The following is a 27190-nucleotide window of genomic DNA, read 5'->3' on the forward strand; positions in this document are numbered from 1 at the left end:
GACAACAGTTTAGTGGTTACCAGAGAGTAAGGGGTGGGGGGAGTAGAAGAGGGTAAAGGTGTTCAAATATATGCTGATGAAAGGAGAACCAACTCTGGGTGGTGAACACACAATGCAATATACAGGTGATGTGTTATAGAATTGTACATTTGAATCCTGTATAATTCTACTAACCAGTGTCACCCCAATAAATTTAATAAAAATTAAAAAACAAGAAAAAATAAAATGTTTCAATAATGCAAGGAAATAAAAAAAGAATATAGAAGCAAAAAGGTACATAAACTACAATGGTAAAAACAAATCCAAATGAGTCCACAATCTCATTAAATACATATGAATTAAACTCACCTGTTACAATATAGATTTTCAGAATGGACCCTAAAATTTTAGCTCGGTGCTACCTGACAGTCACTCTGTCTTTACCACTCTCTTCTCTCCTGGTGGTGGTGGGGGCGGTAGGAGGGGGTCAGAAGGAACAAGGGAATTCATTTCTGGCTTAAATATGAATAAAAACCAGGTAAGCAACACCAGATAAATGATACCACTTGTGAATTTCTCTTGGATGCTACGTTTGCTTCTTTAGCACCGCTTGGGTTTGCCCTCAGCCACACACCCTTCTCCCACTTCTTCCCCTCATATACTCCAGTTATGGCCCTTATTGGTGTGTCCAACTATATGTTTCACATAAAGTAGGAAATTGCTTTGCAAATAACTTCAAAACTTAATATATACCAAAACACCTCAGGAAACCTTCTGTTAACAGCCTGTTTTTAACTCACTACAAGGCTCTTGGCTGTGCCGTGCTCTCCTACTGAGGCATACCACACAGTAGCAGTAGGAGGTGTGATGAAGCCTTGACACCCAATTCTTTCTCAGGTCTGCCTCCCCAACATTGGCCCCCTTTAGTCTTGTAACAGAATCTTCAGGCCTATGACCACTGTTTAAAATTAAAACCCAGCATTTATTCCTATAGTCCTATCTAGAAAGAGAGTGATTTTGAAAGGAGGAACCCGGATGATCTATGTCAGGATGCCATGCTTATAATTAAAGGAAAATTGTTCCCAGTAGCCTTGTGCGACCATAAAGAGGGAAAAGCGTTGTGATTTTGGTACGAGGTAGGTTTGATTTAAGTGAAGAGGAAAACTGAAAAAGCTAGGGACCCAAAACAGGTAACTAAACAAGTGTCTACTGGCTTTACTAAGGTGTTAGCTCCTTTACAAAAAAGCATCTACAGTAAAATTCTCTCATCAAGAATATCTTAAAACCTCTTCCTATGGGCTCAAGGCACACATCTCTGAAAATGTTGTGGAGTATGAGGTTCAGTCATCTCACACTGAACACCCAGGCTCCTCTCCCAGGAACTTTGGGGTTGCATCCAACACGGTGACACCTCCCCACCTCTGTTACACACACATACACACACACACACACACACACACACGCTTGCCCTTCTACACAACTGTCACACGCTTACAACACCACTGCCAGACTTTTTGTGTTTTCCTTCTTCCCAGACCTTTGCAAACCAACTCTAGTCCAAAGATGTGAGCTCTACCGTTTTTGTGGAATTACAATCTGAAGTATAAATTTTTAAAGAAAAGTCAACAATGACCTTCTAAATATAAATGTAATATACTCCACCTTTAGCTGTTTACCTGATGACTGATGAAATCCTTAAATCAATACTATCCTAAAATCATCTCCATGTTTTAGTTGATAGTACATTCAAATTTTTAAAAAAGTTTAACAAGCTAGAATTACTCAAAATAAAAACGATCTTTTTCTTATTTTAATTCTTACATTTAAAACATAGGCTCACAATAACTGTGCATTAAGAACTGTTAGAATTATGACACACTAAAGATGAAAGCCCATTGTTTTCCCCAAAATGTATTTACCTTTAAGTATTATTTTCAGTAAGAACTGTTGAAAATTGTCTATGTACACATCTAGTATACAAATTCATATTTAGATTTGAATATGTTCAAGAGTAAAACAGTAACTTTAGGAATTCTAACATGAATGACAGATGTGTTACTGGCATAGTATACCAGAAATTCGGTTAACTGAATATTGAAAGAGTATAACAGAAGTTATTCGGTAACTAATTTAGAATCTAGTAGGAATACGTGAACTTCTGAATAGCCTTGTGTTATTTACTGAGAACATAGAAAGTAAAGGTAGACATCTGTAACTATGATTTTTAGGGCTATTTCTTCATGAACTACAAGAGACAACTCCCTTATGAGAGAACAGAAAATATATGTACACAAGATTCACTGCAGCCATGTTCTCTCAATGCATGAATTATCTTGAGAATGCAACAGGCATCAGCATAGAATTAACTACTTTAAAATATGTCAGTATGATAATATACCCACTGATGGCACCTAATTTTATCAGGTTTAGATTTAAAAGAGATGTTAAACAACACCCTCATTTTAAAGGTCCAAAAAGTAAACGCAAGAGGGGAGGTGACTTCCCCAAAGGGATATCTACATATTAACTGAAATGCAAATAAAACTAAAATATCCCAGCCCCTAATCCAGAGCTCATTTCATAAATTCACATTGCTTTCAACACAGTTACCCCAGGAATGTGACATATTAGTTACTATACAGATTTTATTAAATACAGCAAAAGCATAATCCATTTTGAAAAGTTCTTCCAATGTAATAAGACAGAAAAGACTCACAGACAAACTGAAGAATTTAGCTTCCTAAACCATCCCATCTGCTTGAAGGAGAGGTAACAGGAGAAAGGAAAAATGTCTTATCCCTTGAATTAAAGGTAAAATTCAAAAAATAGATTATCTTGTAGAAGTGGTGATGGACAATGGGAATTTATATCACATGGAGAGTCATAAGCTTTTTCTCAACAGAATATCATCTTTAACATTATAAGTTATAAATCTTCATAATAACCCCTATATACTGGTTCAGAAAATATAAAATTACTTCAACTTCCAATTTTCTTTCTTAAAATAATGGCTACTCCAATGTCTGTTTACACACACACGCGCACACACACGCACACACACTAAGGCACTTACTGAGCTGTAGAGATAGCCTTCAGCATTCATGGCCACATAGAGGCTGGCCTTCACCCCTTGGATGGCCACCACACGCAGGCCAACGGGAATTAGATTGAAGAGGGCTAAAGAGGAAAAAAGACACAGGGGAAAGGATCAGCGTCGTTTTGAATAAATCATCTTGTTTCTTAAAATGACTCTTTTGAGAATTAAAAACTATAAATTGAAATTAGGGAGGAAGGGAGGGAGAGAGAAAGGGGAAGAGAAGGGAAACGAAGGGAAGAGAAGGGAAAGGAAGGGAAGGGAAGGGAAGGGAAGGGAAAGGAAGGGAAGGGAAAGGAAGGGAAGGGAAGATTACATGAATGAATGTCTAAAGGTGGAGAGAACTGATGTCTTGTCTCTGCACCATCACAAATTACTTACGTGGTTTCAGGTAAACCACATAAGCTCATCTGTAATAAAGGGGTTACATTAGAAGGTTTCTAAGGGCCCCACCTGGATCTGAGAGTCCAAGATCTCTGCTCCACAAAATGAACACAAACGGCGTCATATAAAAAAATTTTTCTAACAAATATTTTGAACCAAAAATGTTTTCAATAGAACATATTTATAGTCATAATAATAATACAGTATGATCTCTGTAACATATGCCAGAAGTTCTTCCTATGTTCTTACCACTGTCCTTGTGTTACTGAAATAACTTAAGAAGTACAAGACCTTAGAGTCTAGTTGGGGAGAGAAAGCTAAGACATATGGAATAATCTGATACAGTGTATAATTTATTTCTATAATTAAATTTAATATATGCATTCTATATATAGTCTCTATGTTGCAGAAGTTCAGGAAAATGGAAGATCTGTGTGGCCTGAAATCAGGAAATGTCTTACACAGAAGATGGGACCTGAGCTGACACTTAAAGAAAGGGCAAAAGTTGAGTGAGCCAAGGACAGAAGGACATTTTAGTGGGGCAGTGTATTAGGTGGTTCTTCAGGGTAATGTGTGTGGATGGGAAAGGGCTGGCAGGTTAGAAGATTTAATTCAGATGGAGGAGACATGGAAAAGAACACCATGTAGATAAAGCAGGGATAAATAACTATGAATCTGTCACTCCAATCTTAGAAATCTAGACTTTTCCAAATGGGCAACAAGAAGTTGACATACAAAGATTCAAGAAACAAGGTTACAAAAATGTGTGAGACTTGTAGACAACAGAGTTTCTAAACCCACCACTCAGAAGCTGCATGGCTTTGAGCCAGTCAATTTACCTGTCTGCTTTAGTGTTCCTGTCTGCAAAATATGCATAATAATCCTTAGAGCTCAGCGTTGATAGAAGAATCAAAAGCATAATCATGTTCTTGAAAGTGTTTCATAAAAGGAAATGTATTCTCTCTATATTAGAGTTATTTATCATTAATACATGATTCTTCTGCATGTCAAATAAGGTTAGCATAGGGTCTGATGTAAAAAGTGACATATCACCCCAGTAATATTTATTGAGTTTGTATTCAGAAAGTTACTTAATACTTTAAAAAATAATACTTCATATACGCACAACACTTAATTTTCAAACAGTTGACAAATTTATATTATAATTGCATTTAACCCTCAACCACAAACACTATGAAGAGTTTAGAACAGAATGATTATCCTACATTTTAGAAGGCAAAACCGATTCAGAGCGATAACCTAGGTGAAACTGCATCTGAACAAAGACTCTAATGTGGTTACCTGCCCAAAATATCGTATTTTCTCCTTCTTCCCTTTTAAATGTAATTTCCCCTGATATCTGTTCTCATCTACTTGCAAAGTGATAGATGATTCCACTGAATTTCCCTACGTACCCTGCAGCTAGCTGTGAATATTGGCTCAGTACTGGCCAATAAGACATAGGCAGAAGGGTCTTTGTATGTGTGAAGACTCCTTCCATAAAAACAGCTTGCAAGTGTCCTTTGCCCTGTTCTCAACTCTTCGTCTTACAGCTGTTTGGACACAGCAGTAAGATGAAGAGTTGAGAACAGGGCAAAGGTGGCTACATCATCATAGATGCTGAAAACAAGGGCTTCCTCGAGTGGTGGCTGGCGAGCTAGAAGGAGGTGGGTCCCCAAGGACTGGCAGGAGCAGTGACCAATCCTCATTCAATTACCTAGGTCTGGCATTCATGGGAAAAAATAAGTCCTTGTTATTTTAATCTGAGCAGCACAGAGCCAGCCCTAATCCTAAATAATACAGATAGCTAATGAAAGCAGAGTTGAGGTGGGAACTAAACGTAAAACACACAGTGTAAAGAAAGGCAACTACTGGAAAAGATCAAGTTCAATGACAATTCTTATGAGAAAAGTAATGAAATCCAAAATTGTGCATCATGTGTTTCTAAGGTAAATATTTCCCGGGAAAAATGCTAAGAACAATGGTGTGTTTAGCTGAAACAGAAATATAAAAGCAACTATAAAGCTTTTCCTATCTGAGGAGAGTGAGAAACCCACTAATGCAAGGCAGGGACAACAAAAAACATGTGTGAAAGTTTTATATGAACCGTAAGGTGATAATGGTGTTTAGATGGTATGCTTTGGGAGATTTAACAAGTCCATAAAAAAAAATCAGTAAACAATTTGGAACTAGAGTTTTTAGTGGTAAAAGCTAAAAACTGTTCTCTTTGGGAGAGTCTGCATCTGCCTCCTAAAATTTCGAGAAGTGGAAAATGACTTACCCTTAGCTATTATTTTTCTTCAGTGTAGTACACTGGCTCTAGCTCACAGGAGCCCTTCGCAACTTTTCCTCTCCATCTGCAAAGTCAGTGTCCTAATACCACACCATTCTTTAAGTCCCTTGTATCATCTACTTACACTATTTCCCTGCTTGCAACCTCTGGTGATTGATTGATTCCTCATTGTCTAGATGGATCCAAAGTCTTTACTCGCACACAAGGTCCATTACAACCCGGTTCCAACCCACCTTTCTAGTCTATCCCCTGTCACTCAGCCCATCTACCATGAACCAGCTTCATAGAGCTTTTTCCATTTCCTAAGTTCCCCCTTGATCTTTAACTAGGCTGGATTTTTTTTCTTTTGTTCTCTCTTTTGGAAAAGTCTATTTTCCCACTTCTAAAGTTGGTCAATTCTTTTTATCTTTTAAGACCTATGTTATTTAAGTACCTCATGAGTCTTATCTAAACCCTACAGAGAGAGTTGTTTCCTTTGCCATAATTGTTTATTTCATAGACATTTCTCTGTAGTGACTTTTGGAACATGGCATCGTAGTTATTTGTTTATGCATCTGTCTCATCCCTAAAATGCAAGACTCTTGAGGGTAGGTCTCTGTAATTTCCATCCCAGTAATGATGTACATATCTTATATTCAATTGATTATAAGGATCATAAAAAGACACATTATTTCTTGAAACTTAGGTTTTCTCATGGGAATAAAAGTGTTTTTTAAGATAAAAATAAAATTAAAAACCTAAAATAGCTTAGCCTGATATTCAAGGTTATGTATAGTCACAACATACATTTCTACTACGTGGTACTATTCACTCTAATATGTTTATTCACTGCTTCTAGTAATTTGATCTCCCTTCGCTTACCTTTTAACTCCATGTTTTTGATTACTTCACTCCCTGTGCTTTGAACATCATTTTCCTCATATCTTCATACTGAAACCCCTGCCATGCTGGAAATGACATACCAAATGCCTAGTGTTTTCTCTCACTTCCCAGCTGCCACACACCTGGATCTACACTACATTTACAACGTATAACTGTCTTCCTTAAAAAAAACAAAAAACATTTCGTCTCCTAATCACAACTAGATTTTAAGCTCTCCAAAAGAAGGAAGACATCTAAAGGACGCTTGTATAATATGGAGATAATGAGAGAGGGAAGGAGGAAGAGAGACAGAGACAGAGATCGAAACACACACACACACACACACACACACACACACATTGAAAGAGAGAAAAATCAGGGCAGTATACATCCTATTTATATCCATGATCCCAGTAAACATTTGCTGAATAAAGACTACAATTATAAGCCAAATAGAATCCACTCATCTAATCTTGACATTTTTCAATCTTGTCCTTTCCAAAAGGAGTACCTCCTTCTAAATCTTTATGTAAATCTGACACTTATACTTTGAAAAATAAAATAATTGAGTTGGTGTTCTTGGAATCCATAAACTAAACTCTATCATTAAACCACATGGAAAAAGGTAATGAAGGGAAAAGACAGTTTCTTCAACAAATAGTGTTGGAAAAACTGAAAATCTACATTAAAAAATGACGTTGGGCACCATCTTATATCACAAACAGACAAACAAAAAAACCCCACTCAAAAGGAATTAAAGAGCTAAACATAAAACCTGAAACTATAAAAGTCCTAGAAGAAAACACAGGGGAAAACCTTCTTGTCATTGGTTTGGCAATGATTTCTTGGATGTGACACCAGAAGCACAGGCAACAAAAGCAAAAATAGACAAGTGAGACCACATCAAGCTAAAAAGCTTCTGCACAACAAAGGAAGCAATCAACAGAATGAAAAGGCAACCTGAAGAATGGGAGAAAAATATCTGCAAACCATGCATCTGAAAAGGAATAAATATCCAAAATATATAAGGAATTACTACAAGTCAATAGCAAAAATAAATAAATAAATAACCCAATTGAAAAATAGGCAAAATATCTGAACAGACATTTTTTCAAAGATGATATCCAAATGGCCAATAGATACATGAAGAGTGTTCAACATCACGAATCATCAGAAAACACAAATCAAAACCAAAATAAAATATCACCTCTTGTCTGTTAGGCTGAGCATTATCAAACAAACAAACAAACAAAATCAAAAACAAAGAAACAAAATACCCAGAAAATAACAAGCGTTGCTGAGGACGTAGAGAAACTGGAACCGTTGTGCACTGCCAACAGGAAGCTAAAATGGTGCAGCCAGCATAAAAAAACAGTATGGAAGTCCCTCAAAAACTTAAAAATAGAACCACCCCCATCATATGATCTAGAAATCCCTCTACTGGATATATCTAAAAAAGCTGAAATCAGGATCTCAGGAACATATCTGCCCTCCTATGTTCACTGCAGCATTATTTTCAATTGCCAGTATACGTAAAGAAAATGTGGTATATACATATAATAGAATAATATTCAGCATTTAAAATGAGGGAAATCCTGTCCTGTGTAACAACATGGAAACCCCTGAAGGGCACAATGCTAAGTGAAATAAGCAAGTTCTAGAAGGACAACTGCCGCATTACTCCACTTATATGAGGTATCTAAAATAAACTCATGAACACAGAAAGTAGAATGGAGGTTGCTAGAAGCTCTAGGGAGAAGGCAGTGGGTAGTTATTTAATGGATATAAAGTTTCAGTTATACAAAATGATTAAGTTCTAGAGATATGCTGTACAACACAGTACTTACAGTTAACAATACTATATTATGCACTTAAAAATCTGTTAAGACAGATATCACGTTAAGTGTTCCTAACACACATGCGCGCACGCACACACACACATACACACACACTCAAGAGCAAAGGGGAACGAGGAAAGTTTTGGAACTGACGAGTATGTTTATTACCTTGATTGTGGTGATGGTCTCATGGGTATATGAATATGTCCAAACTAACAAAATTTTACACATTAAATATGTACATTTTTGTATATCAATTATACTTCAATAAAGCTATTTTTTTTAAAAAGCAATGGAAGAAAATGGTAAAAAAATTAGTATATGAATTGCTACACCCAATTCTCCATTCCTCCCTGATATCTACACACTTTGCCATATAAATTTGCAATGCTCTGGAAGGATATTCTGCCCTATCCCTTGATACAGGGCTCAGCAATGTGACTTGCTTTGGCTAATAGGATGTTAGCAAATGTAAGCAGTCTTGAGAAATTACTCATGTATTCCTGTTTGTGCATTTCCTCTCTGCCACTGCATTAAGAAGAATGCGCACAAACTAACCTGCTGGTCCCAGGAAGAGTATGTAAAATACCTAGAAAATAAGAGTGGCCTCAGTAATCCAACAAAGGCCATTTTAGATTAACTACAGATAGCTTACCCTTAGATATGTAATCCAGAAAAGATCAGAGAGCTGCCTCACTGACCACCCCAGACACGTGAGACAGAAACATGGTGCTGCATGCAGCTGAGGCTATGTGATGGTTGGATACATAGCACTATTGCAGTAACGTATAAATGAGTAGAAAAAATTATTTACTTGAGCAAGTGGGTAGTGGATTTGAAATGTCCTGAAATACAACAAAAAACTTCTAAAACTTGATAATAATCCTCAATGTGTATATGCAATTACCAATTAGGAACTGTGAAGCTAAAATAAACTATTATAAATTTAAAAAATAAAGGATCGATTTTGAGTAATCATGCTACAGAAAAAACTGAATTATTTTTTTCTACACAATGTATTATAAAATTGTTGTCATATGAAAAGGTGTTCAAAGATTATGAAACAAAACAATGCAAAACAAATGCATCGAATCAAGTGCATTGCACAGAAGCCTAATCAATTTGGTCATTAAATTTAACTCTCTAAAACAGCATTTATTTACAGAAATTAAGGGAAAGTTGTGATTGTCTCTATTTCTATAGCTTTTGAGTCAGGAAACAAGACAGGGATGAGGACTGAACTTTAGTCCAGAGGACACAGTTATGGGTCACGACCCCTACTTCTAACATTTAACAGTTTTGTGACCTTAGTGACTCCAAGTAATGTAACCTCACTGACTCTTAGGGTCTGCTCTGAGTGCTTCACTGAGATAATGAAGATCAAGTAAAATGATAACTTAAAAAACAAATGTTAAACAATAAAAGTAAAATGCAAATTATCATTAATGGTGATGGTGGTGGTAATAAACCTCCAAATCTAGAGCTTTCAACATGGGGGTAGGAATAGGGAAACCTGGGCCATCATTATCTCATTTTTAAACTTAAATTTCTTTCAATGTCATGGGAGAAAAAGAAGCAATGCTTTTCATCTTATAGATTTAAAATCTAACAAGCAAAAACAACTATGTATTTAAAACAAAGCAATAAAAAGAATATAAAAATCAACATGTTTTAGACTATGTTGATTCGGTTCTTTCAGTATGATGCCCTATTTTATAAATAATTGCTCAATATAATTCAACTGTTGAATTTCTTTTCGACACTGAATTTACTGATTTATGAAACTGATTAACGGTTTGGGGCTTAGAGACTTAAAATTTTTCTTCTAAGCGTTGGCTGATAGCAAACTGGATTTTTCAACATAGTGAAAATGAGCAACATGACAATCCCTTTTTTTGACAAAAGCTAGTGAAAATGTTTCCCTTAGCTCAGGTAGAAATCCTGTCATTGGCTTTTAATCCTGGTACTATCATATAACCTTTCCTATGTTACTTCAGAGATGTTCAAAAATGTGAATAATTAACAGGTCAATTCAGTGTGATTCTTCTTTTTCCCTCAAGATGAAAAACGAAGCATATCACTATCACAATGAAAGCAAGTGCCTGTCATCACTCATCCTCTGCAGCCAATCTGTCTTACACAGCAGACTTGTCTCACTGTCCATTTGAAGAACTCAGTGAATAGCACAGGTGTCAGCCTGTAAGATCCATGGGCAAAAACATCCTTCAAGAAAACTCTGCATGTTTTGAAGCTTTAAGATTTGCATCTTCCACCAATCTTCCATCATTCATTTTTGTTGCCAAAATGGACCCTGTGGCCTATCAGGCTTATTCATTAATTCATCACATCTGTTTCAGGCATCATGTGAGGCACTTGTAATAAAGTGGTGTAAGACACAGACATGGTGCCTGCCATCATGGTGATAAAAGTCTAAATTAGAAAATAAAAATAACTCCACATGTGTACACTGCATCCATCTTTACAGATAAGAGTACTGAATCTCAAGGATGTGGTTTTGCCAGGGTCCACCAAGGAGGAGCTAGAATGTGAGCCTAGTTCTGGTGGCTAGAAGGCTATAAATTGCTGCTGCTTTTAAGAAATAAGAGAAATTCTAGTGAAAAGAAAATGAAAAAAGAAATATAAATTCTAGTGAAAATGAAAAAAAGAAGTATATATACATATATAAATATACATAATATTTGGGATTCTTAAAAGGAATTTTTCAGCCAAGCAAAAATGTCCCACCTTTTAGTTCTTCTTAGTTAAAATTACACAGATAACACAAGCATACTTGCTTGAGATGGTTTAAATACGCTCAACCACAGCTTTGCACTTCATTATCATTAAGTACTAAAACAAGAAAACACTTTTGAAAACTTATGTATACAATACTGATGAGCAATTATATTTAAATAGTGGCAAGTCAGTGAAAAAGCCAAAGTAAACATTCATGATTCCACTCAAATTATGTTGACATTGACACTCAAATGTTGTATTTACTGCTCATGATACACACACACACACACACACACACACACACACACACGCTCATTCCAAAAAATATTAAGTGAATCTATAAAAATAAATGTGGTAAGACTTATTTTTAGAAATGGAGGGAGAAAAGAATTTGAAAAATAAAGTGATGATTTTGTTATTATTATTCTCTACCTTAAAATCTCTCCTTCAGCTCATCTCTACTATAATCCCTACTTACAAAATTTTTCCAAAGGACCACATTTCGCCTGTCACTCAATTGCAATTGCTTAGTGACTTTTATTGGTACCCCATGTCCTAAAATATAAAGTTTAAACTCCCCTGTGTCAGTAAAGACACTCTAAAATATGGTCCTGTGACCCTTCCACATAATCTCTTTGCTTCATCTAAATCAAGGGTGTCAAAACTGCGGCCCGCCGGCCAACTGCAGTCCGCAATCCATTGTTAATTGGCCCGCAGCGAATTCTAAAAATATATTTAGTTTACTTAAATAAACCAGGTGAGGCAATACGTACTTCACATCAAGTGAGTGGCCCGGCTGTTTGTGTATTTTACTATATATGGTCCTTGGTGAAAAACGTTGAAAAAAGTTTGGACACCCCTGATCTAAACTAATCAGCTCATTTTTCCCTCAACATGGCAGGTGCTTTCTCTAATAGGTGATTTTGTGCCTCCTTATCTGAAATGCAATTCCGCTAATCTTACCTTACATGCCCCCCCCCCCACCTATTCTTCAAGATTCCATTTAAATTCCGTTTTTGCTGAGCACCATGGCTTTTGGGGATCTCTCTCATCTCTGAAACCTGGTGATTTTTCTAATCACTTGGCAGTACCAGTGCTACGCTGCATTACTGTATAAGGTTGGCTTTACATAAACTTTCAGCTTCCTCTACTGCTCTGGGAGCAGCTAAAAGGCAGGAACGTGACTGGAGTCATCTTTGTACCCAGTAACGAGAAAGCAGTTGGCCCTCGATGTGTTGGTGTTAATGAAGAAGAAGCATGTATGTGGGAAATTCCAACCACTTGACTGTAGCTGCCTGAAACCACGTCTAGAGAAGACATGTGAGGTTAGGCCACAGTAAGTGTTGTGAGAAGTCAGTGAGGTCTGCCATGGACACAGGAGGAGCACTTGGCCATTGCTTTGTCATCTCCAGCTTCAACGGCCTCCTTTTATAATAAAGTACCACAAAACATTCTGTAAAACAACAGCAATGATTTGCCTTATACTTTAAAACAAATATCTTATTGCAAAACTCTGTCTCCAAGTTTTTGGCTACATATTACAACCTTCTGGGGAGGTTTTACGTATTTGTCTGTTTATTTCTGAGGCTCTGCCACACCCATACCGTGTAAATAAAACTCTTCAAAGTTGAACTTAGGCATCCATATTTTTTAAACTCCTCAGATGATTCCCACAGGCACCATTGTTAAAAAGCCATTTCATATTCAGTAGTTCCGGGGTAGTTCTGACAAGCTGCCGGGTGTTGCTGGGCCTTACTGAACCTTACCAGTCGGTGAGCCAATGCTTGGGGTGGGGGGCAGCAAGGGCATTTCCCGCAGATGACTGGACAGGCAGAATCTGAGGCCCCATCCAGGACCCACTGAATCAAAATGTGCAGTTTAACAAGATTCTCAAATGATTATTATGTACTCACGGTTTGAGAAATATTGTTCCATGTCAGTGGTTCTCAAAATATGGTCTTGTGAACTTATCAGAAATGCAAACTCTCCAACCCCTACTCAGACCTACTGCATCAGAAACTCTGGACATAAGGCTCCCGAATCAGTAGTTTAAAAAGCCCTCCACATGATTCTGATGCACGCTAAAATATGGGAAGCAACGCTCTAAGAGAAATCACTGTTATTACACTTGGCTGAGTTTAGGAATCATCTGGGTTATTTTTAAGAGAATACTGATGTCTGGCTTCCATCCTCAGAGATTCTGATTTTATTGATCTGGAGTAAACCCTAGATATCAGGTTTTCACACTTACCCCAGTGATTCTAATGTGCAAACAGTCTTGGAGCCAGTGGGGAGATGCACTATCTTCCTTTGCATCTTGGTAGGACTTTCCCTGCTCAGATTATCAGCAGAATCAAAGGACTGGAAACAGAACATGTGTAACAGTAATCATTCCAACCCCCTCAGAGGGAAATTCCAAGAGCAGTGGGGGTTAGTCCTGTCTAAATTAGACTGTCATCAAATTCCCCCGAAGATAAGAAGGCTGGGTCTGGGGCCTAAAAGAGTGCTGACATGGCACGAGAGTTTCCAAAAAGGCTTGTTACACAATTCTTCAAAGTTCTGCTCAAGTCCTCCATTTCCCCTGAAATTACTCTTGATCACATTTCAGTCAGCATAGATTTCTCCTCTTTAGATTTTCCAAAGCATTTCCTTCCGGGACAATAAATTTGATATCATATACTTTAAGTCTTTACACATAATTCTCAATCTGCAGATGAGAAACTATGGCTTCAAAGTGCTCAGCAAATTGCCCAAGTTTATACAGCTGCTAAGTGGAGAAATACACGTTAATATCCATAACCGTCTGTCTCAAAAACCCTAAGGCCTCTTCACACACCACACTGCTTCCCCAAGTGTAGGAATGATCTCTGGTACACACTAAATGAACAACAACAACAACAAAAATTATGTCTTCTGCCAATACCTAAGTGAGAGAAAGAAAAAGGAGCATCCTTTCGGATATTTTTAAAAATCCAATTATAATACTATGAAGTAGGCTTGGTATGCTGTACAGACATATTCTGACATATGCATTGATCTACATTCTGTTTCAGTATCAGGGAAAGCAGATGTTCTAAGTTCGACCTCCAGACATCTTAGCTGGATGCGTATTCAGTACCACTCTATCTAGGCTACTAAATAATACATGGATACCTATCTATCTATCTGTCATCTCAAACTTCCTAAGTCAGATATGTCAAACAGAAAATCACATTATTTAAGATCTTTAAAATTATTCTATAATGGTTTACTATTTCCAAAAGCAATGTTTTAATTTATAGTTTAAATACCTCCAACATATTGAAGAAAAATTCTCTCAAGTTCAATATTTAGCCTGTCTAAAGTAAACCACCATAATATTTTATAAGTAAATCACAGTCCCTTCTTAACACTTTTTTTTAAGTGTTGTGAGAAAAATGCACTGGAATGATTTAGGGAATGTTTATTACGCACTAGAAATACTAACCAGGAAAGAGAAATTAGGATTTAGTGCAGAGTAGGTAAGGACATTAGCTCTGGAACAAATAAACTCACTGAGTTCAAATTCTGGGTCTACCATTTATCATTTGTGTGACCATGGGCTAATTACTTAAACTCTCTATGCCTCAGTTTACCCATCTTCAAAGGAGGACTAATTATAGGATCATTCCTATTAGCTTTATAAGATTATTACGCTACTTACATGTGTAAAATGTATAATGTTTTCATACTTGTACCAATCCCTTAGAAAGTACTCAGTAAACATTAGCTATTATTATTTAATATGTCCCAAATTCACAGGTTAAGAAATCATGCTTGCCACATAGATAATCATTTTATTTTCCAAATCCCTCATTTAAAATATATAGTCTTTTCCTTTATAGGTCATGGTAGTATATCCTGGAAAACATCAATGCACATGAGAATAAAGTTATTATCTATTCCTTATTTAGTTGGTAGCTACAGACTGAATGCCCAATTGAACCAGCCACATGGAACAAATCCCACTGCCATTAATTACTACGTATATGAACTGTAAGAATGTAGGCAAACTGTATAACCTTTCAAGCAATAACTTGAGGAAGGAGCACAGGATATGGATATAATATCATAGAACTGAATTTTATTTACTTGACCTTGAGTAAATCAACTCACATCTCAGAGCATCAGCATCAGGTAATTTCATGGAGATTTTAATAATCGCTAACTCATCACAACTTCTAATTTCTTTTCCACTACTACCAGAACCTCACTCCCCCTTTTTTTTCTTACTCTTAAAGCACCTGAGTGTGTATTGTCTTTTTTTTGCACCATCGGCTTAATTTTACCTGCTGGCCCTAGTTGAATAATAAAAGCTCCCTCTCTCGTGGGAAAATGTACCCTTTACGTATTTTCAGAAAATGATGTGTCTGTAATTATTATCACCATTAATATATATTCATATAACACTGTGAAGACATATTTAATACTATGCAAGAGCATATTCTTTTTACCATTATTGCTGTAGAGTTCACTTTTCCAGACTAAGCATACTCAATTTTCTTCCTATTTTCATAATGGAAAATGACTTCCTTATTCATCCTTTGAATTCTCTTAAATTGTCTGTCATTCTCAAACAAAATGCAAACGTGATCCAATTTGCATTAATACTTCAAGCTGGGTGCTGTTAGACAAATTCATATTCATTTTTGATAGGGTTGTTCCGCAAATTCAGTTTCAATCATTTATTCAACAAACTGAGTACCTAACATGTGCCAGGCACTATTCCAGATGCTAGAGATGTAACAGTACAAATGCAGATAAAGCTTCCTGCACCTGTGGAGCTTATATCCAATTTAGCCTTTGGATTTAAATGGTAGTCTGATTATACCATTGCTACTATGAATTAACCTATCCATCTCAATTATTACGCACTTATTACATGCCAGCTCAGAGACACAGCAGGCACAGTCAATGTCCTCAAGGAACTTATAACCTAAAGGAAGTAAATATAATAAGTCACATGCATAATAAATACATTCAAATGAAACAATATATATATCTTAAGAGATGTACAGTGTGTGAAAAGGAAAAAAGCAGGATTTCCAGCTAAAGAAATCAGGAAAAGTTTTCAAAGACAAAAGGAAATTGATCTTGTTTTTAGAGAATTTTTTTTAATTAAAGTTGATTGGGGTGACAATTGTTAGTAAAGTTACATAGATTTCAGGTGTACAATTCTGTAATACATTATGTATATATCACATGGTGTGCTCACCACCCAGAGTCAGTTCTCCTTCCATCACCAGGTATGTGACCCCCTTTACCCTGTTCTACAACCCCCCTCCCTCCTACCCTCTAGTAACCACTATTGTCTATGATTTTTGTTTCTTCATTTGTTTGTCTTGTTCTTTTGTTGTTTTCAGTTTTATATACCACATATCAGTGAAATCATATGGTTCTCTACTTTTTCTGTCTGACTTATTTCGCTTACCATTATAATCTCAAGATCCATCTATGTTGTTGCAAATGGTACTATTTCATCTTTCCTTATGGCCAAATAGTATTCCATCGTATAATTAATGGAAGAACTAACATATACAAGTACAGAATGAGGAAAATGTATGCATGAGAAAAGCCCTTTTGTGTAAGACTACAAAGAAGATCAGGGAGTGGGCTATTTAGCTTTCTGGAGGAGGAACATTCTAGAAAGACAGGATAGCTGGTACCAATACCTTGAGGAAACAACATGGTTGGTGTGTTAGAGGAATAGTAAGACTACTAATCAAAAGTCAGGATAGGTGGGCTGGCCCGGTGGCTCAGGCGGTTAGAGCTCCATGCTCCTAACTCTGAAGGCTGCTGGTTCAATTCCCACATGGGCCAGTGGGCTCTCAACCACAAGGTTGCTGGTTCAGCTCCTCGAGTCATGCAAGGGATGGTGGGCAGCGCCCCCTGCAACTAAGATTGAACATGGCACCTTGAGCTGAGCTGCCACTGAGCTCCCAGATGGCTCAGTTGGTTGGAGCGAGTCCTTTCAACCACAAGGTTGCCAGTTTGACTCCCACAAGGGATGGTGGGCTGTGCCCCCTGCAACTAAAAACGGCAACTGGACCTGGAGCTGAGCTGCGCCCTCCACAACTAAGATTGAAAGGACAACAACTTGACTTGGAAAAAGTCCTGGAAAAATACACACTGTTCCCCAATAAAGTCCTGTTCCCCTTCCCCAATAAAATCTTTAAAAACAAAAAAAAAGTCAGGATAGGTAATGGGTGGGATTATGTAAAACCTTATTGGTCAAAGGATGAAATTTGGCTTTTACTCTTAATGATATGTGATGAAAGAGAATGAGCAGAGAAGTGAGTTTGCCTGACCTATGTTTTAACTGGGTCACTCTGGCTGCTGTGTGGATAATACGCTGAAGGGGGAAGCCTTACGTAAGGAGATAGGATAGGAAGCTACTGCAGAAGCCCAAAAATGAGAGTCGCTTGGACTAGGCAGCGGCAAGGGGATATTAAGAAGTGGTAAAATTCTGTGTGTATTTTGAAGGTAAAGTGAAATTACTACTGTTTTCAAATTCAATGCAAAAATTATTGTACTATCTGCTCTTACAATTTTGCCCCTTTTTGCAATGTGTTTAAAGGGAAAGTTTTTCAAAGCTTAAAAACAAAAAATCATTGCCAATTTATAGGCTTTCGAAGTTTCAGATCTGTCAGGAATATTGGAGATGATTCCAAACACCTCATTTTACAGAATAGAAAACCAAGAAACAGAAAGCTTATCTGACTTAAACAAAAATCACACAGCTAATTAGGGATAGGATTTGGGGTATAAACCAGGTCATCTGACTCACAGTCCAAGTTACTTTGCCTTACAATTGTGATATTTAAGTGCTTTATACTCGTCCTTGGACATTTTATTCAGTTATGTTGATTTCACAAACATTGAGAGAGGGCCACACGTATGTGGGGGGAACTCAAATGTCTTTGGGACCTATGCAGATAAGAGGAAACTGGGGTGGGGGGGAAGTAGGTGCATCCATCACTCGGATACACTCATTTCCCCTCTGAAGTATGTCAGCTAAATGAAACAAGTCTGTGTTGTGCTCTAGTTTGGGATCTTGGAAAATGTCCATCACTGTGCTAGGCAGAAGGGCAAATAAGGATATTAGACTCTAACAGGGTAAACACAAATGCAGATTAGGAACTGCAGTGTAATGTGACTTGTGCAGCTGTAAATGTACACACAGGTACAAACACAGTAAAGTGAAGTGAGTGATTAATGTGCGTTTTTTTTTGTGTGTGTGGGAGGGTGGCAGTTGAGGGTGAAAGCTGGGAAAGTCCTCACATAAACAAAGGAAATAAAAGTTGAAGTGTTCTGAAAGGAAAGACTGGCATACTAGGTGGGTAGACTGCTGAAGTTTATTCCAAGGAAAAGGAATCTGCATGTGTAAAAGCTCCAAAACATAAAACGATGTGATCAGGCTTACTTATATCATTATACATGTTTTTTTTCTAATTCCTCAAACTTATGTTTGATCACACACCTGTCTATAATTGAGTTCTGACTCTCCAGAAAATAAATTAAAATGGAACAGATTCCACACATGCTTGAGATACTAGAAAGTCTGAATTTCACTACGCTTTTCAGTATGCCTGCGGACCTATGCTTTCCCTATTATGTTAGGAATCGGGTACCCATAGAACAAAGTATGACAGTCCCAAGACAGAGACTGCCTTCATTAGCAAACGTGAACACTCCAAATCCCGGGTGCAGGGGAGATTTACGAGTCAAACCCCCAGCAGCGCATCAGAATGAGCTGGAGAACTTGTCAAAACAGATTGCTCAGCTCCAGTCCAGAGATTCAGATGCAACGTGTCCAGGGTGAGGCTCAAGAATGTGTATTTCTAACAAGTTCCCAGATGCTGCTGATGCTGTGGTCTGAGGACTCCATGCTTTCTGAACCACTGACTTATAGTACTCTTCAATACCCTCCGACTCAAGGACCTTGAAAGTCTTTCATGTACCAATAGCTGCTACCACCAAGAATTCTACTTCTGTTCAAATGCCCACTGTCTATGTGCTCCTTGCAAATAAGGACTCTTACCCCTATTGACAAGACAACAACAAGAACAACTGACAACACTGAACTGTGCTGTAGGTGTTATTTTAAGCACTTTTCATTCATCAACCCATTTATTCTACCCAACAACCCTATGACCTAAGTACTAATTGTTTCCTCTTAATAAATAAGGGGATTAAAATATGAAAAAATTAAATCATTCAAAGGTGCCGCATATCAAGTCAAATAGCCTGGATTCAAATTCTGGCTCCATCATTTATGTGTGTGATTCTCTGGATCTCTATGCTCACCTTGAGAATATCACATACGGATTTGTAAACTGAAGATTTCCTGCCAGTAACATGCCTTTCAAAACAAATGGTATTTATGGAAATGGAAGCTGTCAATCAGTTTTTTCTGAGCATCCATTCACTTCTACGTAAGAATTAAAGGAAAGGCTATCAAAATCTTAGAGGTCCTCTGTTCTTCTCATTTGGTATAATCAGAGGTTTGGTAAGTCTGAGAAAGTTTATGTGATTTGCCCAAGGCCAAAGTACTGGTCACCTCTCAGAGCCAAAAACAGACTAAAGACAATCTTAGCCCACAACACTTTCTAGGAATACATTTGGTGACGTAGCTCCAAAAAGATTCTGAACCACTATGCATACAGCCTATAAATATGCCGATAAATAATCACAGAGCACATAGCAAGGAGGCTAATTTCAAATGGCTCATGTTTTACTTTCCTGACCAGAGGGACACATGAGGGCAGAAGTCTTAAGATCAAAAAGAAATGTAAGATAAATAAGAAGAGGCAAAAGTAAAAAATAGGTTTGAGTATTTTTTGAGGCAAAAGTAAAAAATACGTATCCCCCTGTGATTTTATGTGACTAGGTAAACTATTCAAGGGAATAATTGGTTCTTATTCAAGTTTTCCACAAATAGTATTCGGAGGAACAATTTTTAAAATTAAAACACAGTCAACAGAACCACATTTCCAACAAATGTCCATTACTTTTCTTCTAACTATCAAAATCAAAAGGCAAGATCTTTCCTTTAAAAAAAATCAAGTGAAGTAATTACATTCATAAGCTAAGGCTGAACGTTAATTTTGCTCTTGAAAAGATATGCCACTAAAACAGTACCACTGCATGTACCAAGTGTTGCTCAAAATTACATAAATAACCTTTGCTTAAAGAAAATCCGCAGGATAACAAATGTGTTTTCTTTTTCTTTTCATCCAGCTTGCAGGTGTAATTTCACACCTACAAGTTGATACCATATTCTTAAGGTATAGGTGACACTAGAAGAGCACAATATCCCTATAATTGGATATGGCACAGCCCTATCTCTCCCATGTGTACCATAATGTGTACATGTAAGTAGGTGAAAGAGATAAATTTCTTGTCCAGCAAGGCCCCTTATCAGGAGGAGCAAACATCTTTATAATTCTTTGCAGTATCCCTTATGTCCTTGGTAATTCTCCCTAATTAACCATTTGGATCATATTTCTGTTCAGAGTATAGCGATACAGAGCTTCTGTTGGTTTTGGCTGTATCTACATACATGTGACTGTTGGTATCAAAACATCATATGTTTGCTATTGTATAGAAAACATAACTGGATGACAAAATTTTTTAATTTCTATTTGGATTTCTGAACCTCAGATACAAACCATTTTGAAATGTTTTTCTTTATGCCGAACTCATGGAGAATTTAATAAAATCTGAAGAAACTGCATTTGCATTTGTAATCAGTAGTTAGGAACCCACAATATTAGAGGTCTAGAACCAGAAGATCTCAAGAAATAAATTCCAGATTAGTTAAACATTAAGTATAAAGATGTAACAATACTTCACTAAAACAAAACATGGGAATTTTTTAAAGTAATTTTTGAATGAGTATAGCCTTTCTAAATAGGAAAGAAAAGTTGAAGGACATAAATGCATATTTAAAATTTTTAAAAATAATATATAGCATGGCATAAAATATTCAGAGATAAACAACAAAGCGAGTAAAAATATTTGCAACACATAACATGGAGCTGATTTTTAAACTATAGATTTCCGACTAATGAAAAAAGTCATTGTGTAGAAACAGAAACATTTTATAAAAAAAGAAGTGTAGATGGCTCTTAAAATATACATAGAAGTGCTCAACCTAACTCATTGTAAGAAAAAATAAAGTTTATGTTTTTAGGTAACAAAGAATGAAAAGTTTGATAATGCATTTTGTTGACTAGAAGACAAGAAAACATACTCTCAGTGTAAATCTGTATGATGAAGAACAAACAGATTTTAAAATTATAAAAGCACATACCCTTGACCCAGCACTTTCATTTCTAAGTATCCATCATGTAAATACGGTTGCACACATGCAAACTGACTTATGTGCAAATATATTCTTTATAGAATTGCTCACATTAGCAAAACACTAGAAAAAACTGAAATGTTATTCAACAGGAAATTAAATTAAAAAATTATTCTATTTAAATATGTACTAATATGAAAAAATCTTGTAGATATACTATTTTAGGTCAAAAAATGTGTTACACAAGATATATACTATATAGATACAAATAGTATTGTATATGTTGATAAATGCACAGACTATACCTGGAAGAATACAAAGAAATGTGACCAGGTGGCAGAAAGGAAAGGGACAGAAAATTACTTTTGACTGGGGCAGTGCCTTCCAGTCATAGAAGCACACATGCAGTTGAACAAAGTTATGTTTAGTAAGTCGAAGCAAGCAAGGAAAAAACACAACATGGCAGAACTAAGACATCTTTAGTAAGAAGATGTAAGAAAGGACTTACAGGATTTGGTCAATGTCGTATGATTTTGAGGGAGGCGCCAAGAAATATAGATTTACTCTGATAGGATGCTCTGAGGAAGTGGGTGTAACTCTATGACTGGGTATCTTAATAATTCTTATTTATAAGGTTAATAAGAACAAAGCAAAGTTAAAGCTGTGTTTGATGAAGATGCAGCAGCCATTCATAAAAGCCAGATAGAGAAATATTTGACCATTTTGTAGTTTGGAAAAAGTTCTTGTTTTAGTCGGTGTTCAGATGTGGTTACAGAATGGTCTTGTTTTTGTCGTGATCCATCACAGTCACAGTGGCCTTGTCTGGTTTGGTGTTTCTATCCAAAAAATCTGAAAACATTTATCCATAAAGACATAAGTGCTCCAATGTTCACTGCAGCTTTCTTTACAGTGGCCAAGACATGGAAACAACCAAAGTGCCCTTCGATTATTATTGGATAAAGAAGGTGTGGTATATATACACAATGGAATACTATTAAGCCATAAGAAAAGATGAAATAGTGCCATTTACCACAACATGGATGGATCTTGAGATTATTATGCTGAGCGAAATAAGTCAGACAGAAAAAGTAGAGAACCATATGATTTCACTGATATGTGGTATATAAAACTGAAAACAACAAAAGAACAAGGCAAACAAATGAAGAAACAAAAACTCATAGACATAGACAATAGTTTAGGGGTTACTAGAGGGTAAGGGGGGAGCGGGGTTGTAGAAGAGGGTAAACAGGGTCAAATACATGGTGATGGAAGGAGACCTGACTTTGGGTGGTGAACACACAATGTGAGATATAGATGATGTATCACAGAATTGTACACCTGAAACCTATATAACTTTACTAACAATTGTCACCCCAATAAACTTTAATTATATATATATATATATATATATATATATATATATATATATATATATATATAATGATCTAATAATCTTCCAAAGATAATTAATAGAGATAAAAGAATCTTGGTTTTATGACCAAGAGAATAAAATATCCAAGAATGTTTTGTGAAGCCAAGCTTGATAGTAAATGATGCAAAATGACAAAAAAAAAAAAAAAGAAAAGAAAAGAAAAAAGGACACCTAGACCTGCTGGGAGTGCCACAGCAGCTCTTGGCTATAAGAGACTGTTTTGCTCTTTCTCAACTGTATACTCACGTGTGCCTTTACTATGTTATACCATGTACTTGTCTTACCAATTCAAACTACTTTTTAAAGACTCAGGGCTGAAGTCACCGAGTTCTGAGACTATCCCAACCACCAACACCTTCTTCCCCCTTTCACACCAAAAGGATTTTCTTGTAAAACCCCCTATAAGTGCCTGTTCATCTTCTGCTTGAATATCTCCAGTATCACCCTTCTACTAACTGATCAGTCAGTTCATTCTACATCAAATGGCTTTAATATTTTATTGTTCAGAAGAAAGAGAACAATGCATTTGGTTACATCTTAATTGTTTTCACCCCAGCACGTTTGACCACTTCAAATGAATCTTCTCCTATGGTAACTAGTAGAGCAGAATAATTACCTTTCTAATTTTATGTAAAATTCCCTATTAATACTCTCCAAACTGCAGTTGTCTTTTTTTGTGCCAACGTTCCAACACAGTTTTACATCTTTTGTTACTACTACATTTGCAGAGATTCTTATCTGTTGCCTCTGACAAATCCATTTGTTTTGTACTCAATTATATGTAATTAGTCTTTTCTTCATGAACAAAAGAACAGGTGTCTTTATCTATTCTATGCAAGATACCATGGTAAGGTTGGTTGGATGTAATAATGTCTACTGAACCAAACAATTCTGACAGATGCTCATAGTAATCAGATTTTTTTTTCGAACAATTAAAAGCTTTTACTCCTGCCCACATAGAGAAAGAAAAGGCATTTTAACATTTTAGAGGCTTGTAATTTTCTATTTAAAAATGAGTAGAATTTAAATCCTTCCCTGGTGTTTTAAATCCCCACTCAGAAAATGTATAAATAAAAATTGTTTTCATTGGAAAATTTTCAATGAAAATACTGGGATGGGGGAATCAGAAGAAAGTACACTAGTCAAAAAACTGGAACTCTGAATAAAGTCAAGAGCTCAGTTAACAGTATTATACCAGCATTAATTTCCTCATTTTAATAATTGTACTTTTATTACATAAATTGTACCATTAGGGGAAACTGGGTGAGAAGAATACCCAATAATTCTCTGTATTATTTTGTAATTTTTTGGAAGTGTAAAATTATTTCAAAAGAAAATGTTAAAAAATATTTGAGGGTCGGCCCGGTGGCTCAGGAGCTCTGTGCTCCTAACTCTGAAGGCTGCTGGTTCGATTCCCACATGGGCCAGTGGGCTCTCAACCACAAGGTTTCCAGTTCGAGTCCTCAAGTCCCGTAAGGGATGGTGGGCAGCGCCCCCTACAACTAAGATTGAACACGGCACCTTGAGCTGCCGCTGAGCTCCCGGATGGCTCAGTTGGTTGGAGAGTCTCCTCTCAACCACAAGGTTGCCAGTTCGACTCCCGCAAGGGATGGTGGGCTGTGCCTCCTGCAACTAGCAACGGCAACTGGACCTGGAGCTGAGCTGCGCCCTCCACAACTAAGATTGAAAAGACAACAACTTGATTTGGAAAAAAGTCCTGGAAGTACACACTGTTCCCCAATGAAGTCCTATTCCTCTTCCCCAATAAAATATTAAAATAATAATAATAATATATATATATATGTATATATGAGTGGTTAGAGTATTTAGCCAATGACCTAGAGAAACTTTTGCACATATACACAAAGATGTATTCATTAATTTGTTCAATTTTTGTGCAATACTTTCTATGTAGTCAAGCTCACTCTAGGTTCTGAAGATACATCAAAGATCAAAACAAAATCTCTTCATTCATGGAATTTACATTCTCCTGAGAGGAAGATAAAAAATAAACAAATAAAGAGCAACAATATAAATGGCAGGTGTTCACAGGAACTATGAATAGAAAAATAGTGGGGTGTCAGAATAAAGAAGGCAACGGTAAGATGTGTAATTTTATAAAGGATGGTCAGGGAATGTTGCTTCAATATCTATAAGAACTATCTTGGCAGCACAGTTTGTAAATGGAAATGATGATTATCCACCAAAAAGAGAATGGATAAATATATTTGGGTATATTCATGCAATGGAATAGTGTACAAAAATGAAAATTAATAATATAAAGGAACTATATAACCATATATGCATTTCACAACCATAATATTAGAAGAGGCAGAGTATATAAAATTTATATACATTGATGCTCTCACTTATAAAACATATAAAACATGCAAAATAATACAATGGATGATTTACATATTCATATGTGAACAAATATATTTTTAAAACTGCATGGAAATAAAAGAAATCCAAATTCCGGAGAGTCGTTATGTCTGGAACTGAAAGAAAGCAGGATTCTAGGACTCCATCAGAGAGAACACAGAGGGTACAAATGTATTGATATGTCTAACTAAATTTTAAGCCAGAGGTTGGGTATCCCGATAAATTTACCTTTGTCTTATTATTTTATACATCTAAACTACTTTTAATATCGAAATGTCAAAAGGTGTGTGCAGTAGTTTAACTTAATAAAAAATAATTTTTTTAAATTAAAGTTTATTGGGGTGACAATTGTTAGTAAAGTTACATAGATTTCAGGTGTACAATTCTGTAATACATAATCTATATATCACATTGTGTGAAAAAATAAGATATTTTAAATTTGTAAATTCAGACAGTTTCTAAAGGTATTTGAAAAAAATGTATCACTCTTGATGTGTGTATTTTGCATAATGGTATTATGCATAACTATATATTTTATTATACATATACAGTATATGTATATAATGTATGTATGTATACATTATACATATGGGAGTATATTTACATGAGCCATTGACTCAGCATCAGCAGAGAAAGCACTGTCAATTATTTTTCTAGAAACAGTAAAGGAAGGATTTGTGTTAGCTGACCCCACACTTTCACCACCACGCTTCTACCACTGCCCCATGATAAATCTTCAGGACAGCTGTCTGGGTTACAGTTGCATCTGTGGAACTGAGTTTCACTATTTAGTTTACTAAGGAATTGACTCTATCAATTTATAATTTTTGTTTCTTCATCAATTTATAATTTTTCAATCTTTTTTTCTTTAAAGTGGGGTGGATGTTACTGATTGAGGATAATATTATCTCTAGACATCTCATTTTATAGAAAAATAAACTGAGATTAAGCGATACCTCAGGGATAGCATGGGTGACACAGCTAAACAGTCTCCCTGATTCTTTCTATCTATACTTGTAGCTTTACTAAATCTACATTCATGTACAGATGCAATAGATGGAAATCCTACATGGAGAGAAAAGCATTCTCATTCTTCTGTACTCAGTTGAAAATGTGAATCATTTAAAGAATGCATTCCCACAAAAACAAACAAAAATGCAAACTACAATAAGCTAATCAACTCCTTTGCAGGAAACTGGGATGACATTCTTTGTAAGAAGATCTTTATTGTGATTCATATTTTGTAATGAGTAATATTATGGAACAAAGGGTAACTTAGAAGGGGTAGACTAGAGCATTTTCACACTTTAGAGATTATAGATCTTTCCTCAAATCATTATTTTTAATTGGGAAGATATTTCACCATAAAATATCAGGCTTCTTAGATTACCTTATGCAATCTACCTTTTGGTAGATTGTCAGTCTGACCACAAAGTCATATCCATCAGAAGATAACTCAATTGGACATATATTTAATGAGCATTTATTATACGCTTGACACTAAAGATCTAGCAGTGAACGAAGACAAACTTTAGGAAAAAAATATGGCACCCTGCATAATTTTAGAATAACACAAATTTTTCTCAGTATATATATATCCTTATGCAGAAAATGAAAGATATGATAAGAGTCATCATTCTTGATATGAAGGTTTGTATTTAAAATTTTTCTGAAACACAAGTATACTCTGTCATACCTTGATGATTTTGTTAAGTTATTAAAATTGTACTCTATAGTCAAATTAGTTAAAAACTATTTCCAGGGATATTAACAATATTTTAATATACAGCATTTTGTATCAAAAATTATTAACAAAATTTCAGGTCTACCAATCTTTATTACTCTGTTATTATCACATACACTATAA

The 27190-nt window shown here is 36.1% G+C and overlaps 1 protein-coding gene across 3 annotated transcripts in view; it reads right to left on the minus strand.

The window, feature by feature from the left end:
• The window catches only part of FGF12 (fibroblast growth factor 12), a 519345-nt gene that overhangs the window by 181842 nt on the left and 310313 nt on the right, over positions 1 to 27190 (minus strand). For all 3 annotated transcript variants that reach the window (XM_019723113.2, XM_074329539.1, XM_019723105.2), the window contains one exon: positions 3053 to 3156. In XM_019723113.2, the coding sequence (XP_019578672.1) occupies positions 3053 to 3156 (104 nt within the window). The remainder of the gene's footprint in view (positions 1 to 3052; positions 3157 to 27190) is intronic.

This window comes from Rhinolophus sinicus, linkage group LG01, assembly GCF_036562045.2.
Source record: "Rhinolophus sinicus isolate RSC01 linkage group LG01, ASM3656204v1, whole genome shotgun sequence".
Lineage (NCBI taxonomy): Eukaryota > Metazoa > Chordata > Mammalia > Chiroptera > Rhinolophidae > Rhinolophus > Rhinolophus sinicus.